At 35.6% G+C, this 17,646-nt stretch overlaps 1 protein-coding gene across 2 annotated transcripts; it reads right to left on the bottom strand.

The window, feature by feature from the left end:
- Nucleotides 1–587: 587 nt before the first annotated feature.
- On the bottom strand, nucleotides 588–16,963 carry abhd14a (abhydrolase domain containing 14A). Of its 2 annotated transcripts, none has more exons than XM_073936356.1 (5): nucleotides 13,497–16,963; nucleotides 12,575–12,852; nucleotides 10,487–10,602; nucleotides 7,556–7,791; nucleotides 588–5,530 (listed from the first exon to the last, which is right to left on the bottom strand). In XM_073936356.1, the coding sequence occupies exons 1-5, from the start codon at nucleotides 13,575–13,577 to the stop codon at nucleotides 5,348–5,350; spliced, it is 894 nt and encodes a 297-aa protein (XP_073792457.1). In that variant the 5' UTR covers nucleotides 13,578–16,963; the 3' UTR covers nucleotides 588–5,347. The 2 variants fall into 2 exon arrangements, with proteins under 2 accessions (XP_073792457.1, NP_996949.2); NM_207066.2 differs by lacking the exon at nucleotides 13,497–16,963 and adding an exon at nucleotides 13,125–13,249 and having other exon boundaries at nucleotides 4,971–5,530.
- Nucleotides 16,964–17,646: the final 683 nt, after the last annotated feature.

Below are 17,646 nucleotides of genomic sequence, written 5' to 3'. Positions count from 1 at the left end.
AATATTACTATAATAATCAAGTCATGTGTATATATTTTTAAATTTAATTGTATTTTGACACTGAATTATTAGATATGGGTTTGAGTAAAAATGTTAAAATCTGCCAAATTTCTAATAATTGTTTTTGCTTAAAATTTTTTTTTGCTTTAAACTTGTTGCTTTTTTCACTAAATATTGATTTCAAAGCTCTACTGAAGTTATAACTAAAGACATGAATGTGTTAAATAAATATAACCATGCATGGCATCTTTCTTATTTTATACAAATATTTTTCTTTTTTTTTATGTATCATATCAGAGCAGACATTAATTGTGCATGTCTTAATATGAATTTATTTACTTTGATTTATTTCAGACCACTTTTGAACCTTCAGCCTCTTACAAAGGAAGTAAAAACAAATTTTCTCCACTTGAAATTGTACTTTTTACTTTAACAATAACAGCCTTAAAGCCAGACCTGTTCTTATCTCCAATAATTAGACTAACAATAATCTATTTTATACATTCACACAAAATGGTCTGTTTTGTCCACATTACAGAGGATAGAGGAACCCTGTAGGGCACACGTCTATTAACCAACAAACACAATTAATCTGAACGACCTTTATTAAGCATTGAACAAAAGCATGTTTCATGTCTCTGCGGTACCATGCACACCGAATCTGAATTCAGTCCCAATGACGAATGTCCTCAGGCTGAAGATCTGGAAATATTCACAGGTCAGAGGTGCCGCACTGTCCTCAACAACAGACTCATATCTACAAGCTATAAAGAAAAGACCACAGCACAGAAATACCACAAACATTACAGTCTCTGTCATGTAGAAAAGCTTTAGGCAATAAATAATAAATATGTGATGAACACCTACATTTTTAGGTGAGGTAATTTAATACCAGCATCTTTTAATGAACACTTATTTTTTTTCTTCCTCCGCAGCCTCTGGAAATGTTCTGTTTATTCTGAGGAATAATCTACAGCCCATACGAATCTGAGAACTACTGATAATGAATGATAAACGTCCAATATTACAATCCTTCGGAGCTCCCAAACCATATGTTGAGTCATTCACACATTGACATGCTATTCACAGTTATACATGTGTGCTAACTGCTGGTGTTAACCATTTCACTCAAAGAGATATAGACAGAAGACAAGAAATACTCTCTCGTAGTGTGTCTAATAAATTCTTGCAGGATTAGTGACTTTGATTATTCACCAAAAACCTTCGACATTGAAGATTTAGAAAAATTATAAAGGAATACTTCACTTCTTTAACGGATAGTGTCATTTTACAACTCTTAAATCTGGAGGTAAACAGTTGAGTTTTATGATTTTTAATCCATTCAGTCGATTTCTGGGTTTGACGGGAGCACATTTAGATTAGCTTAGCTTAGCATAAATCATTGAATCAGACTAGACCATTAGCATCTCACTCAAAAATGAATAAACATTATGTATTAAAACTGATGAAGAATGAAATGTTGTTATTTTCAAAGCCTATAGGAACTATACTTTCATCCTGGCGTAATAATCAAAGAACTTTGCCTTTCTGTTCGTCTTAAAGCACAACGCTACTACAAAAGAGTCAAGCTTTGAATAAATAAATTATCAAAAATCTTTGGTCATTTTTAACTGAGATGCTAATGGTCTAAAACTATTCAATGATTATACTAAGCTAAGCTAAAAGTGCCCCTGCCAAAATTAGAGATTGGCTGAACGGATTCAAAAATAGTAAAACTCAACTGTTTAACTCTAGGGAAGTAGTAAAATTAGCCTATTTCTAAAAAAAAAAAAAAAAAAAAAAAAGATTTCTTTAACAATGTTGATTTTGCCTTTACATGACTCTTGCTGTAACAGAAAAACCACTGCAATAGTGTTATAAGAACAATAATCAGACTGGAAACAATGGGATCCCTGTTATATGAACAACCCAAGACTATAATAAACATGGCTACCTGGCTATAAGAAAACACAACCATAACAATTGTGACACTGATACAACGGAAAAATAACGGAAAATGGATTTACAGTAACACACCTCAGCCTGGAAAACCATGGCAGGTCTGTTCCAAAAAAACATCCCAGCTAAGCCATAAGAACAATTGCAGATCTGGAAAAATGGCAGCCATGTTATTGGAGCAAGATCAACCAAATGTTAAAGGCACAGTTCACCCAAAAAACAAAAATGAAAATAAGCTCATTGTTTACTCTCCCTCATGTGGTTTTAACCCTTTGAGATACTTTCTTCTGCTGAACAGGAGAGAAGTTATTTTGAAAAAAGCTGGTTGATGGCACCCATTGATATCCATAGTAGCAAAACAAATTTCTATGGAAGTCAATGAGACAAGAAAGCTTCCAAATTTGTGTGCAAAGACAATCAAAAGGGTTTAAAACATGACTTCTTTTGGTTTTTGGGTGAACGATACTTTTAAAGTGGTCATGTAGTGTAAAATCAATATTTGCTTTGTCTTTTGACCTATAAGATTATGAGGTCATTGTGCTATAAAATCATCTTGTAGGTTTTATAACTCAAAACATGCCGGTTTAGCTCCATCCACCAATGTGTAGCAGGTAAATTAGGTGAGAACAAAAATGGAGGACTATGTTGAACCCAAACGATAATGAATAAAAACAATACAGTCAGCTATTGACTTTCTTCTGATCTCAGCATTATTAAGGAGTTAACTTGTCAGTAAGAACTAGGCCCCTAGTTTTTTCCATGAATTTGTTTACAAACAAGGCACATTTTGATGCTAAATTTACAGAAACATGATGCTGTGGCGACTATGTTGATTATTGATAACTGTTTTTATCATGTGGTCACTTTTATTATGTGATCTCTGGATTTGGCGGGAGCACTTTTAGCTTAGCTTAGCATAGATCATTAAATCAGATTAGACCATTAGCATCTTGCTTAAACGACCAGAGTTTTGATAATTCTTACATTTAAAGCTTGACCCTTCTGAAGTAAATATCATTGCCCCTTTTGCAGCCATTGAACGGCAGTAAAGTTCCTTGATTATTACGCCAAAATTAGAGTATATTTCCTAGCCATATCAGCCTAGAAAATAGCAACATTAATTTTCTGCCAGTCTTAGTACAAGGTGTAACTACAGAAGAGTCAAGCTTTATATAGGAACATTATTGAAACGTTTTGGCAATTTCTGAGTAAATTGCTGACGGTCAAATCCAATCCAACTTGTTTATAAATGAGGCACATTTTGACGCTGATTTTCCAGAAAGATGATGCTGTGCCAGCTTTAATAGATATTAATAACTGTTTTTATGATGTGGTCACTTTTATAATGTGATCTCAGAGAACTTTAGCTTAGCTTAGCATAGTTCATTGAATCAAATTAGACCATTAGCATCTTATTCAAAAGTTATAAAAGAGTTTCGATAATTTAAAGTTAATATCATTGTCCCTACTGCAGCCATGGAACAGCAGCAAAGCTCCTTGAATATTACACTAGAATGAGAGTATAGTTCCTAGCCATATCAACCAAGAAAATAGCAATCGTTTCATTTTCTGCCAATCTAAGTACAAGGTGTAACTAAAGACGAGGCAAGTTTTATATGGGAAAATTATCAAAAATTTTTTGCCACTTTTTGAGTGAAATGCTAATGGTCTAATCCAATCCAACTCGTTTATAAACAAGGCGCCGTTTGACGCTAAATTTCCAGAAAGATGATGCTGTGCCAACTTTAATAGATATTAATAACTGTTTTTATGATGTGGTCACTTTTATAATGTGATCTCTGAGCACTTTAGCGTAGCTTAGCATAGATCATTGAATCGGATTACACCATTAGCATCTCATTCAAAAAATGAGATGATTAAAAAAGGTCCACGATTATTACGCCAAAATAAGAGTATAGTTCCTAGCCATATCAACTAAGAAAATAGCAATCGTTTTTTCTGCCAGTCTTAGTACAAGGTGTAACAACAGAAGAGTCAAGCTTTATATAGGAAAATTATCTAAACGTTTTGACAATTTTTGAGTTAAATGCTAATGGTCTAATCTAATTCAATGATCTATGCTAAGCTAAGCTAACAGTGTTCCCGCCAGAGCCGGAGATTAGCTGAATAGATTCAAAAAATGATAAAACTCAACTATTTAGTACTAGGGAGGTTGTAAAATTAGCTTGTTTACAAAAAAAGTGTTCCTTTAAAGTAGGTATTTAAGAAGGAGCAGGGCGCTTGCATTTTTTAAATGGTGAATTTTGGACCACACTTGTCGAAGTGAACAATATACAATTTCCAATTTATTTTCTCCTGAAACGTTAACACGACGCAATACAGCAATACTAAGAATATCTCATTATTGCTGTTCATTATTGTTGAAAAAAATTCACATTCTATATTAAAATATGCTTTATGTATTTGTGCGAGGTCCCTCCCAGAACTTAAAGTGATAGCTCACCCAAAAATGAAAATTCACTTATTATTTACACACCCTCAAGTGGTTCAAGAACTTTGAGTTTCATTTTTTTCTGTTAAACACAAAAGAAGATATTTTAAAGAATGTTAGAAACCAGTAACCATTGAAATCCATAGTAGAAACAAAAAATACTATGAAGGTCAATGTGGAAACTCAAACATAAACGAGTGATGAAATTAGGACACATTATCATTTTTGGGTGAACTATTCCTTTAATCCCATTATTAAGTCTATTTTCCCCTAACATATTATCTATCACCAAACACATTTCTTACCTATGCAACGTCCTATGAAATATAAAATTCATATGAAGAAACGCAAAATGAAAATAAGTGTAATATATAAAACAACATCCCACATGCCCATTAACGACAAACTCCAGACCTCAAAAATGACCATCGCATGTACCCTTGGCTAACAAACTTCTGAAAGGGCCCTTCATGAAGAGAAAATCAGCCCCTACAAATGGCGCACTAATCCCAAAGGGCCTTTCAATGGTGCAAAAACACCATTAAGAACTCGCCCAATATAACTTCTGAATGTTCACAGTTTTTAATAATAGCATTTTAACAACATCCCTCAGATTTGTTAGAGAATGATATTTAAAGTGTTCCGGAATCATCCTTAGGAACAGCATAGAATCTACAAAGGAATCTGTACTATAATAATTTTGCATTTGTTCGATATTTTATAAAGTCTCATGATGGTGCACGCGGGGAAATAATAACAAGTGAGCTGATGTGGATGGTCGATTGAAAGCTCAGTGTTGTTAGGTTTCAGGACAGTTTTCTTTCGGCTACGCTGCAGTCCTGTTCAACTTTTTTTTTGTTTACTTGTACCTCTCTTTTTCTTCTCGTAGTCTCTTCCAAAGTCATTTCCACACAAGCTTTATGCTGTGCCGTCGCGTCAGTCGAGTTTACTGAGGAAGTCGAGCAGGGCACGGTGAAACTCGCGGGGTTTGTCCATGTAACAGGCATGTCGCGCTCCTGCTAGCTTCACCACGGTGTGATTGGGCAGCTGGATCAGGTTCTTATGAGACTGGGCACCCAGGTTGGTGTCTAGTTCCCCATATATGATCAGTGTAGGAGTCTGCCAAACAAGCAAAAAGTGAGAATTTAAACCTTGTTACTGGTGGTAACAATTCTGGATAAGGTTGTCAAAAGTATCGAGTTTGGTACCAAACGGTACCGAAATTTAAAACAATATACATTTTCTGAATGAAAATTTGTACACTGCGTATACATTTCTGGTTAGGGTTGTCAAAAGTATCGAGTTTGGCACCAATCGGTCCTGAAATTTAAAACAGCGTCCATTTACTGAATGAAAGTTTGCACACTGCATATACAGCTCTGGTTAGGGTTGTCAAAAGTATCAATTTCGTTACAATTCGCTACTGAAATTTAAAACAATGTCCATTTTCTGAATAAAATTTTGCATACTGCATATACAGCTCTAGTTAGTATTGTTAAGAGTATCAAGTTCGATACAAATCGGTACTGAAATTTAAAACAACGTCTATTTTCTGAATTAAAATTTTCACACTGCGAATACACCTCTGGTTAGGGTTGTCAAAAGTATCGAGTTTGGTAAAATTCGGTACTGAAATTTAAATTTTGCACACTGCATATATAATTCTGGTTAGGGTTGTCAAAAGTATCGAGTTCGGTACAAATCGCTACTGAAATTTAAAACAATGCCCATTTTTTGAATGAAATTTTGCACACTGCATATAAAGCTCTAGTTAGGGTTGTCAAGAGTATCGAGTTCGATACAAACCGGTACTGAAATTTAAAACAACGTCTATTTTCTGAATGAAATTTTGCACACTGCATATACAACTCTGATTAGGGTTGTCAAAAGCATCGATTTGGCACAAATCAGTACTGAAATTGTAATTTTAATAGTCCATTTCCGCTAACATGTAAACACTGTTGAGCATGTACAACACTATTGATTGGTCATTGTGTTCACATGCTCAACAGAAACGACTGATTGGCTTGGTTCACCACTCTTCACTCAGTGTAAACACTGATACACAGACTCTGGAGTGTTTTAAAGTCTGTATATTGGTATTTGCAGTCGTTTGCGGTAGTACTTTCATCTTTTGGATGATCTAACATGTCACCACGGGGATACAGGTGGAAACGTAAACAACAGCATGGTGAGAAAGTTGCCAGCTTGTTTACATTTCGGATTTTATTTAGAAATATTTTTGTTTGGTTGTGTGATTGTTAGTTTTTGAAAACATTACTACATTCTTAAAAAATTGCCCTGAAGTTTTAAATATAGTGAGAAAAATAATTGTATATGATTGAGTATATGCGTGATTATGTAAAAAAGATATCCTTTGCTTGCGGTCAATATTTTTAAACCTTTAATCGATTGATGGGTATTCTACTGTGATACATAACATTCTGAGGATATGAGATGACTGATATAGTGGTGCAATGGTAAATATAGCTCATGATTCAGTTTGTATTGCAGTATTAAGGTCGCCTTTTTGGTATGCAAAAATATTAAATATGATATGCAGAAATATAAAATAGAACTGTCAGATAAAAACAACGAAAACAAAAAAACAGTCTAGAAGCCAAAGCACATATAAATACAATACAACAAAGATAGTAATTTCATAAACTGCTAATCAGGTTTTTCAGGAATCTAAAATGTGTTTTTAATTTCAGACAATCCACTAAACACTTTCTTTTACAGACAACACAATTTCTCCAAAGTTTACCTTCTAAGGCATAACTGACTGAATGCTTGTCAAGTCAGGTGCCTTGAGCTTCAATGTTTAAGTAACAAAATAAGTTTAATTTAATAAAAAAAGAGCAGCTGCAGTGTGCGTGTCTGGTACCCTAGGTAATATCGGCATGAACGATTGAACATAAAGCACACAGACTGAACAAAGTTTACAAAAAGTGACTGTTTTGTCCACTGCTTTTACAGATTTACCGGTATTTTCAAAAAGGGCCTGTTCACACATACAGGCCTTTCTGGTAATTTTCCGGAAAGGTCTGTATGTGTTAAATGAGCTAATGATTACAGAATTTTCATTTTTGGATGAATTATCACTTTTTGCGTGACATCTGTGATTTAAAGCAAACACGGCACCTGTATGTCATGGTACTGCTGTGGGGTGATGCCTCGGGTGCCCACCGGCGCAATGGGAACAAATCCATGTAACTGTGCGCTGTGTCTCTGGAGGAACGGCAGGGCGTAGTGACCGCTCATCGACGGGCTCAGTAACACGGGTGCTCGGACGCCCAGAGCCTCCAGAAAACGCTTCAGAAGATCCACACGAGACTGATCCGACTTCACAGACTCCGAGTCCGGAGAATTCCCGTAACCTGAGAAGGAGTGAGGAGGTTCGGTTATCTGCATTAGACATGCTTAATAAATCACTGATATCAAGGATATTAACAGATAGTTCACCAAAAATGCATTCACACAGTAGCTGTGTCCCAAATGACACACTATGCACAATGACTTTTACACTATTCACTCAACCACGTAGTGTGGAATTTAGTGTTGTCCCAAGTGGAAAACGAATGTATTTTTACTAACTGTTTCTCAGGCAACGTTTAATGGTATATATAAATAAAAAAACTACCAAATTGTACAACCCCAAATCTAAAAAGTTTGGACAGTATGGAAAACAGAGTGCTGGCTGTGGAGGAAGAGGATACAAATATTCGACTGGCCTGTCTGCAGTCCCGACCTGTCTCCAATAGAGAATGTATAGTGCATTTTAGAGCAAAATGCGACAATGAAGAGCCCCTACTGTTGCCCACCATAAAACTGGTTTGCAGGGAGGAAGAATGGGACTTAATTACACCTGAAACTCTTCATAACTTGATGTCTTCAATCCCTAAACGTCTTTTAAGTGCTGTGAAAAGAAATTGCGACATTACACAATACTAAATAATTTACCGTTACAACTTTTTTTATTGTGTTGCAAGAACCAAAATTGGAATACATGCAAAACGCACATTCAACGAGGAACGCATTGAATAATGTTTAAATAATAAAATAACTGGTCGGTGCCAGTGATGTAAAGGTTAGTGCGTCGACACATGCACTCCAGTATTTACGGTGACCCGAGTTTGATTCCGCGGTCCTATGCCAATCCTTACCCTCTTTCTGCTCCCCATGCTTTCCTGTCAGTTGTCTCTACTGTCCTATCTAAAAAAGGTGAAAACCCTGAAAAATAAAAACATTTAAAAATAATAATAATAATAATAAAATAGCTACTTTCTTTTTTTATTTGCGTTTTCCATCCTGTCCCAACTTTTTCTGATTTGGGGTTGTAGCTGTCATGAGTACAATCAGGACTATCGGGAAGTGTCATAACCACTTATATGAGAGGATTAAATAAGAGAATAAAAATCCACTACGCAAGCAAAACTGTGGCAGTGGAGTGCATAAAGTGTCACACATTACACACTTATTTTAACGGTGGAATAAGTGCATCATCCTGGTATTTAAAGTGCATTTACTCTTTTTAAAATGTTCAGTGGGAACACTGCTAATACTATTCTTTTGTTGAACATAAGAGATGATATAGTAAAATGCTGACATTGACTGCCACAGTATTAGAGCCGCACGATGTTGGAAAAATCTGACATTGCGATGTTTTGCTTTGCTGCAATATATATTGCGATATGTAAATAATATTGTGTGGGTTATTTGAATAGCTCTATTTAGAAAGATTTCATTCATTTAGATCAACTGGAATGATCAAGGCTTCGTCTATGCAGTCTGCATAAAATATAATAAACTACAAGCATATATAAATACAACAGAGCAAAAATATAAGTTAAATAAACAGCGCTTTTGGGTTTTCTGAGATCTTGAAAATATTCAAGAACAGAAATTGAATAACTAAATATAAAAAAAAAGGTCATCATTCATTCATTCATTTCCTTTCAGCTTAGTCCCTTATTTATAAGGGGTTGCCACAGTGGAATGAACCGCTTATGGTCATCATTGTATAATTAATATAAAAAAATGTATATATATTTAATCTCTTTTTCTTTTTATTGTCGCATTATCTAGTGATGTGACTATTGTGGATACACACATTGCGATAACAATGCTTAAATGATATATTGTTCAGCCTTACACAGTATTATATTTTTTACTCTACTATAAATGTCAATGGCTGCCAGTTTCCAAGACACTTCAAAATATCTTCGGTTGTGGAATCACCTGTTCGTAGCCACTTGAGGATGACTACATTTTTATTTTGGACTAAATTCTCATTATTACACGAATTAAGCCCTAAATAGTAACTTTATTTTGCAATGCAAAGCGCACTCTATTATGCTAATGTTTCAGTTTTATCTACTGCATTGGGTAAATGAAAAATAAATGGTGAAACTACTTGCTCTACAAACTACTGTGTTTATGAAAGCCTTTGAGGGCATAGATGAGCAAAATTGTGGAAAAGGAAGTGTAGTCAGACCTTTATACGTTTACAGAGCTCTATAAGAGAAAAGGAGAGTTTAGAGTTTATTGCCATATTAGCTTTAATGCCTACTTCATGGCAAAACCAATTAAAATGATTTCCACAACAATAAAAAGACATCAACAATGACAGATAAAATACATCAAATTAAAAAAAAAATCTAAAACAGCTTTTAAGATTCACTTTTGATTAGTTCTTAAATTTTATTAAATGATTCACATTTAAAGGGATAGTTCACAATTCTGCCATCATTTACTCACCCTTGATGTCTTCCAAACAAGTTTGAGGGTTTTTTTTGTTGAATGTTGAAAACCTGTAACCACTGACTTACATACTCGTAAAAACAAATACAATGGAAGTCAATGGTTACCGGTTTTCAACATTCTTCAAAATATCTTCTTTTGTGTTCAACTGTTTAGAAACAACTCAATGTGTAAATAATGACAGAATTTTCTTCTGGTTTTGGTGACTGTAACCAGATACAAACGATCGTCTCAAAATTTAAAGCAATGCACTGCAAAAGTATGTGTTTTACATTTAGAACGATTTTACAATCAGAGCTTTAGGGGTCATACCGGGCAGGTCAAGAGCGAGGGCCTGGTATCCGCTGGAGGCCAGAAGACTGAGAGTCCCCAACTCTTCCCAGGTCTTAGAGGTGAAGGCCTGACCATGAAGAAGCACCATCTGCAACCTGATGGAGACAAGGTATCATGTGTAAATGATATGACCTATACTGAAAGACACCACAAAACTCTGTCATATTGTTGATTTTGGCAAGTTTAAAAATGGCCATGGGTTCCATTAAAATACCACAGCACAGATATTGTCCTTAATATTAGGATGTATATCTGAGTTTCCATTTCAGGCCAATTTTAAACATGCATTTACTGTTTCATTGGGAAACTTTTTTTAAATTTCCGTCATTCCAATAGGAATCCACTTGATCCGATTTGTGTGTGTGTGTGTGTGTGTGTGTGTTACCACATTCATGTTAAATTTGGACCTAACAGTAATCAATGCTGCGAAAAATATCATTTAAGTAACAGCTTCCTGTAGATGTTGATTTCTGGGTGTTTTCCTGAGATGTATAGGAATGAAAATTCTCGACTGAACCCATGTGAAAAAAACTACAATAATTTATAGTAAACACTAGTGATTTTGAACCATACAATAGCAAAGTGCTTGAGTTACTTTGTTGTGGTATTTAGTACTTGTTGTGGTACTTAGTTGCTATTGTAACACAATGGCTTAGTAAAATAAGCAAATGACTAATACTGTATTTTTTGACAATTATAGAGTCGCTTTACACCACAATTTTTCACGATAAAAACTAAAGTACTAAAGTATTGATTACAAGTAATCAGTACATTATAGTTAACATTACAGTATGCTGCAGCCTTCATTAACAATGTGTGGTAACAAAGTGTGATATATTCAATATAATACATGGGTTCAAAAACAATGTGAATTACTATATTATTATTTCATGTTGAAAATCAAATATTCAGGATACACTTGGTCAGAAACCAAACTTGTTGGTTGATTATATTAATAATATTAATTTTGTATTAAAATATATACTTTCCCCACCTTGAAAATAGCATTTTTGTATTTTACTCAACAACAGTATCGAAAAATTACATTGGGCAAATAAATTATTTATTATGTATATTAATATAAAAAAAATCAGGAAATAGAAAAAAAGGAAATAAATAAAAGATTGTTACAATATAATAATAATAAATAATTAATTTATTTTAAATGTTGGATCAATATAAAAACAATAAATACTTTAATAATAATAATAATAAATACGTAATTTTTAAAAATGTTTAATTAATATAATAATAATAATAATAATAATAATAAATACGTAATTTTTTTAAAATGTTGAATTAATATAATAATAATAATAATAATAATAAATACTTATTTTTTATGTTGAATCAATAAAATAATAATAATAAATATTTATTTTTTTAAAATGTTGGATCAATATAATAATAATAATAATAATAATAATAATAATAATAACAGCAACAACAACAATAATAATAATAATAATAATAAATGCTTATTTTATGTTAGATCAATATAACAATAGTAATAACAATAATAATTTTACATCATTATTATTAAAACATTTTTTTAAATGTTGGATCAAGCCATGAGGTGCTGCTTTTATGTTATTTAGAAAGAGTTTTTTTATGAACCTAATCGATGGTTTAACACAGGGCTGTCCAAACTCAGTCCTGAAGGGCCGGTGTCCTGGAGGGTCCAACCCTAATCAAACCCACCTGAACCAGCTAATCAAACTCTAACTAGATATACTAGAAACCTCCAAGCAGGTGTGTTGAAGTTGTAGCTAAACTCTGCAGGACACCAGCCTTCCAGGACCGAGTTTGGACACCCCTAGTTTAACAACACAGATCCAAAAAAACTTAGAGTTTCTTCTGTTAGAAGATATTTTGAAAAACCGTTGACTTCCGAAGTATTTGTTTTAACATTCTTCAAAATATCTTCTTTATTGTTCAACGGTAAAACAAGAAACTCAAAAGTATAAAAGCACCTGAGGGAGAATTAACAGTACATTTTCACTGAAATGCAAAACAGCTCTCTATCATTGATATAACTGTTAAAACCTCTAGCTATAAAACACAGACCTGGGCAGAATCTGTCGTCCCGCGCTGTCCACGGGCAGAGCCTCCCTGAAGAAGAGCGGCGGGTCACCGGGCAGCTGTCCGGTCCTCACCGTGATGTTGACGCTGGACGGCGGCGGCGGCGGAGGGGGGGTCGCGGCCATCAGTCCCATCCGCTGCTGCACCTCCAGCGAGGGCTCCATACTGCCCTGCCTCATGGAGGGCAGCAGCAGGTAGAGGAGCACCGTGGCCAGCAGCACCAGCCCCAAAACCACCAGCCGATTGCGGAGGAAATTCATCATCTGCGTTCAAGAGGGAAAAACCCGCTAATCTCATTAATCACGGCAGATTAACTCGTCAGACTGCATATTGAGGTGTTTCATAATTATGAAAAATATCCTAAATGCATTGTCGGGATGTATAAAACACTCGCATGTTGAAATGAGGCGTACATGTTTATAATTGTGTGTTAAATAGCGTCGCTGAATTAAAGTGCGCAGACGCAGAGCATCCGCGAGCCGCCTTTTGATGAACGCATAAATGTGACAGTTGTGTCGTGCGCTTTTGTACGTACCTATAAATTATGAGAGGTAAAAGAAATGTCCAGTGAGAGGTGAGTGTGCGAAAGTTTGAGATTGATCATTATTCGCATGTACTATAGTGTCAGAAGCGGAGCGTTAATGCGTCTCACATAATAACAGTTCCGGGTGGAAACCGAATGCAATGGTTCCGGTTGTCGCGCCAATTCTAGAAGGAATACAGTTTTGGTGTTCATTCATTCATTTTCTTTTTGGCTCTTTATTAATATGGGGTCGCACAGTGGAATGAACCGCCAACTTATCCAGCATATATTTTAGCGGATGACCTTCCAGCTAAAATGCAAAACTGGGAAACATCCATACACACGCATTCACACAAACCAAACAATACGGACAATTTAGCTTACCCACATATCTTTGGACGGTGGGGGTAACCGGAGCACCCGGAGGAAACCCACGCAAACACGGGGAGAACATACAAACTCCATACAGAAATGCCAACTGACCCAGCCCGGACTCGGACCAGCGACCCTCTTGCTGTGAGCTTTGATGATGACGAGAATTATTATTAATTAAATTGTTAATTAACCTACAATGTCTTTTATTAACGTCTACCCTAAACCCAAACTAAAACCTGCCCCTCACGGTAGTGTAATAACAGTAAATACTTCTGTATAGGCTCTTAAAAATGATGCTATATTGATGTCATTCATTCATTAATTTTCCTTTGGCTTATTTATCTGGGGTCACCACAGTGGAATGAACCACCAACTATTTTAGCATGTTTTACACTGCGGATGCCCTTCCAGTACTGAGTACTGAGAAACTACAGAGTGGGCCATTTATATGAATACACCTTAATAAACTTATTGGGAATTTCACAAGAAAAACAATGGTGTGCTTTATTTTAACGCAACTTTATTCTTACATGAGATATTTACAAGCCCCTCACATATAATATACTAATGTGCCACAAACAGGAAGTTAATATCACCAACCATTCCCATTTTATTAAGGTGTATCCATATAAATGGCCCACCCTATATATTGATATCTTTTTTATTATTATTATGAGTAACAATCATACAGCATTGTATGACGACATAATATGTAACAGTCGTACAACAATTAGAGATTAATACAAAGTATATATTGTACAGATTATTTGTTTCATTATTAGTTTTTGTCTTCTTCTTTCTTGTAATTGAGGTAAAAAAAAGACAATGTTTTTAGAGCTTTACAGAAAACAAAAGACAGAGTAATCAATGTTACTGTTGCCGTCTGTATGTGAAACTCCCCAAGAAAAAGGATCAACTTTGAAGCATGTCGATGCTAAATTGATGTTGTGTGGTCGGAAGCTCTTATCTTTTCTTGGACATCTTTCTGGGTTGTTGCGAAATTATATTTAATGAAATTATAGCGTGTTACTGCACATGAGGATTTTTTTCGAGCCTTTAAGCGATGTATGATTTGCTGAGAGATATGAATATGAGAATGCATATTTCAATGCTTTTGCATTCTCTCACAAAACCTTTGTGTTCCCTTTTGATAACTTGCTTTCACAAAAACCCTTTAAAATCCTTTTTCATGGACATAATATGAAAAATTGCCAGTAGAGTGCTTTCCATATTTTGTGAAAGAAAACAAAAGTCGTTGACTAAATGCCAATTTTTACAATACTTTTGTAAAAAAGGGCAAATATTTTGCAGGCGAACACAAAGGTTTTTGGTGGAACACAATACTGTGGCTATGGGGTCGCCACAGCAGAATGAACCGGCAACTTATCCAGCAGGTTTTTACGCAGCGGATGCCCTTCCAGCCCCAACCCATCTCTGGGAAAAGGTTCTATACTGCCATTGATAATTTTTTTAGAATATTTAACATGTTTGAAACCTTTTCAATCAACAAAAGGTTATGCTACTTGTATATTCATTGCATTAAAAAAAGTTAGAGATTGACTTAACACAAAAAAACAAGTTGGCAGATGCTTTTTTGGATGAACTAGCAAAGTGTTGCTCACAAAACTCATCTTTTTAACTTAATGAATAAAATCTTTGTTTAAGTTGATTGAATGTGTTAAATGTAGTTGTACAGACTTTTTTACAGATTTTTGCTGAACCAACAAATTCAAAAAATCAAGCAATTTCAACATTTGTCAAGTTGGATTTTTTACAGTGTAGAAAGTTTTTGAAATTAATATAAAATTAGCTAAAGAAAGCAAGACATTTGCAAACAAACACAAACAATAAAGCTATTATTTTGAGAGTGCATTATTTTTGCACTACTTGAACAAAATTTGTACTGTAATATACATTTAGCATAGAAATGTTGTTTCTTAGGGGAACCCAATACATTTGTGTAAAGAGAGCAAACATTTTGTACTTCAAGAGTTCACACTTAGCTGATAATCAATAAAGCGTATTTGGCATGCTGTCCCGGGAGAGAGCCCTGAGCTCGTAATATCCTCGAGCCCGGGGCACCCTCCCGTTAGAAGGGCGAGAGGGGAGTTCGAGGTCAGGTAGGTCTCGAGAACTCCCCTGCTTGTCACCGTGAGAAGTGTAAACTAAGGTTGTATTGGGTGATAATTTGTTTTAGTCGATTGGCTATGGTTTATGTTTTTGGATGGTGGGAGGAAACCGGGGAACCCGGGGGAAACCCACGCAAACACGGGGAGAACATGCAAACTCCGCACAGAAACACAGACCGGCCCGAAAGATTGGACCAGCGGTGTTCTTGCTGTGAGGCAACAGTGCTAGCCACTGGGCCACCGTGTCGCCCGATCAGAAAAAGGAGCAGGATGAAGGGGTGGAAAGGGGGGAGCTTCAAGACGAAGATAACTGGAGTGAAAAACTCAGGTTATTTATAATGCTTCTGTAATCATCTAATAGGGCTGATTACGGAGCTAACAAGGAGCCAGCCGTGTTGATTTTAAGCATGTGATCCTCTCGAAATTAGTTTATGAATAAGCCGCACATAAACACTGTAAAAAAAGTTAATTAGAGTAAATTATCGCACACTATAAAATTCAACACAGAATTGTAAATTGTAAATCATGCAAATAATTGAGCAGATTTTGTTTAAAAACAGCCATGGGTTCCATTAAAATACCAGTTTATTGTAAAAATGATCAAGCAAAAGTAGCAAACAGACCTTTTCCTCAATATTATGATGTAAATCGTTAAAGGAAACAGGCATTAAATGCAGAGATTTTCTAACAGCATACAGGGGGGTAAATGCACACAGACTTTTCATTTTCAGTCAGCCAGAGCAGGTGCTTCCACTGAACAATTTCCATTACAAAATCGCCACATTCAAGATCTGATTTCTTTGACAATCAACTATCATTACTCTCGGATTGATATACGATTAAAAGAGAGTCTCAGACGGGACGGGAAGCACTGCATTAAATTCAATTTTACCCTGCCATGTCTTTCAAATTTGGAAATGTATTTTACCCTAGTATTTTCAATTGAGTTTCTGCTGCTAATGATGGTGCACCGTCAGTTTGACTTAATATGTACATTATTATACAATCATTTGTATTATTAATTCATGATTAATAAGCTTGTATTTTGCAGTGCTAATCTATAACCTGCAGAATGTACAAATGCATGCATTACAGTCAAATACTTACCAAACTCTTATTTCATCTGTTGATGTGAAAAAGAAAGAATAGAAAAAGAAGAACAACTTTATTTTGTATAACATCTTAAAAGTACGATAGTAACAATACAAAAAAATACAAAATATTACATTAGTCATACATGCGTTACGGCAAAGTTTTCTTGGAGGAGGAGGGGGAGCTTTATAAACAGTTTTTAGTTTAATAATTGTTTTTTTAGGTGTTTTTAATCTTTATTTTAGAGGACAATGTGAAGTGAAGAAAGGAAAAAATGGGAAGGAGAGAGAAAGGAGAGGCAAAGAACCCTGAGCCGGAAATCAAACTCAGGTCTCTGTGAGTAAATTTATACTTCTACGTTAAAGCGCACGTGTAAGCTACGGCGCAAGGCTGATTTATACTTCTGCATCAGGTGCATGCGTAGGCTCCGGCAAAGCCAACCGCCGTGGCCGTCAACAAAGCTGACGCACACCTCGCAAAAAAATGTAACTACACGTCACAACGATGCTTAGCACAAGCTCTGAGATTGGCTGACTTGGTAGCGCTGACGAGTGTGGGCGGAGATGAGAGCCGCGCGAGCCAGATGCAGCGAGTGTTTACAAGTGTGGAGTCCCATAAAGGAGCTCCGGATGGAGACTGTTGTTTTGTGTTTACTTTGTGATTAAAGTTGTTGCATGTTCACCGATTGCTGCGTCAAAATGAGCGAGTTTGAGCCACTTGTACATTAAGAAAGCGTTCAGAAAAAAACACCAGCGAAGAAACTGGACACAGAGGAACATAAACACCTCACTGCCAACTAGCGATTCTGAAGTGTTATTGCAGAGCAACACAAACAGCGCGCAGAAGTATAAATGCACGGCCAGGGCCGGAGCAAGCTGAACTGCCGCTCTAGGCAGAGGACGATCATGCCGCCCTCAACCCCAATGTGAAAACGAAAG

This window comes from Danio rerio, chromosome 22 (genome assembly GCF_049306965.1).
Source record: "Danio rerio strain Tuebingen ecotype United States chromosome 22, GRCz12tu, whole genome shotgun sequence".
Taxonomy (NCBI): domain Eukaryota; kingdom Metazoa; phylum Chordata; class Actinopteri; order Cypriniformes; family Danionidae; genus Danio; species Danio rerio.
Note: the sequence above shows the minus strand (reverse complement) of the source record. Positions and strands in the feature narration are given on the sequence as shown.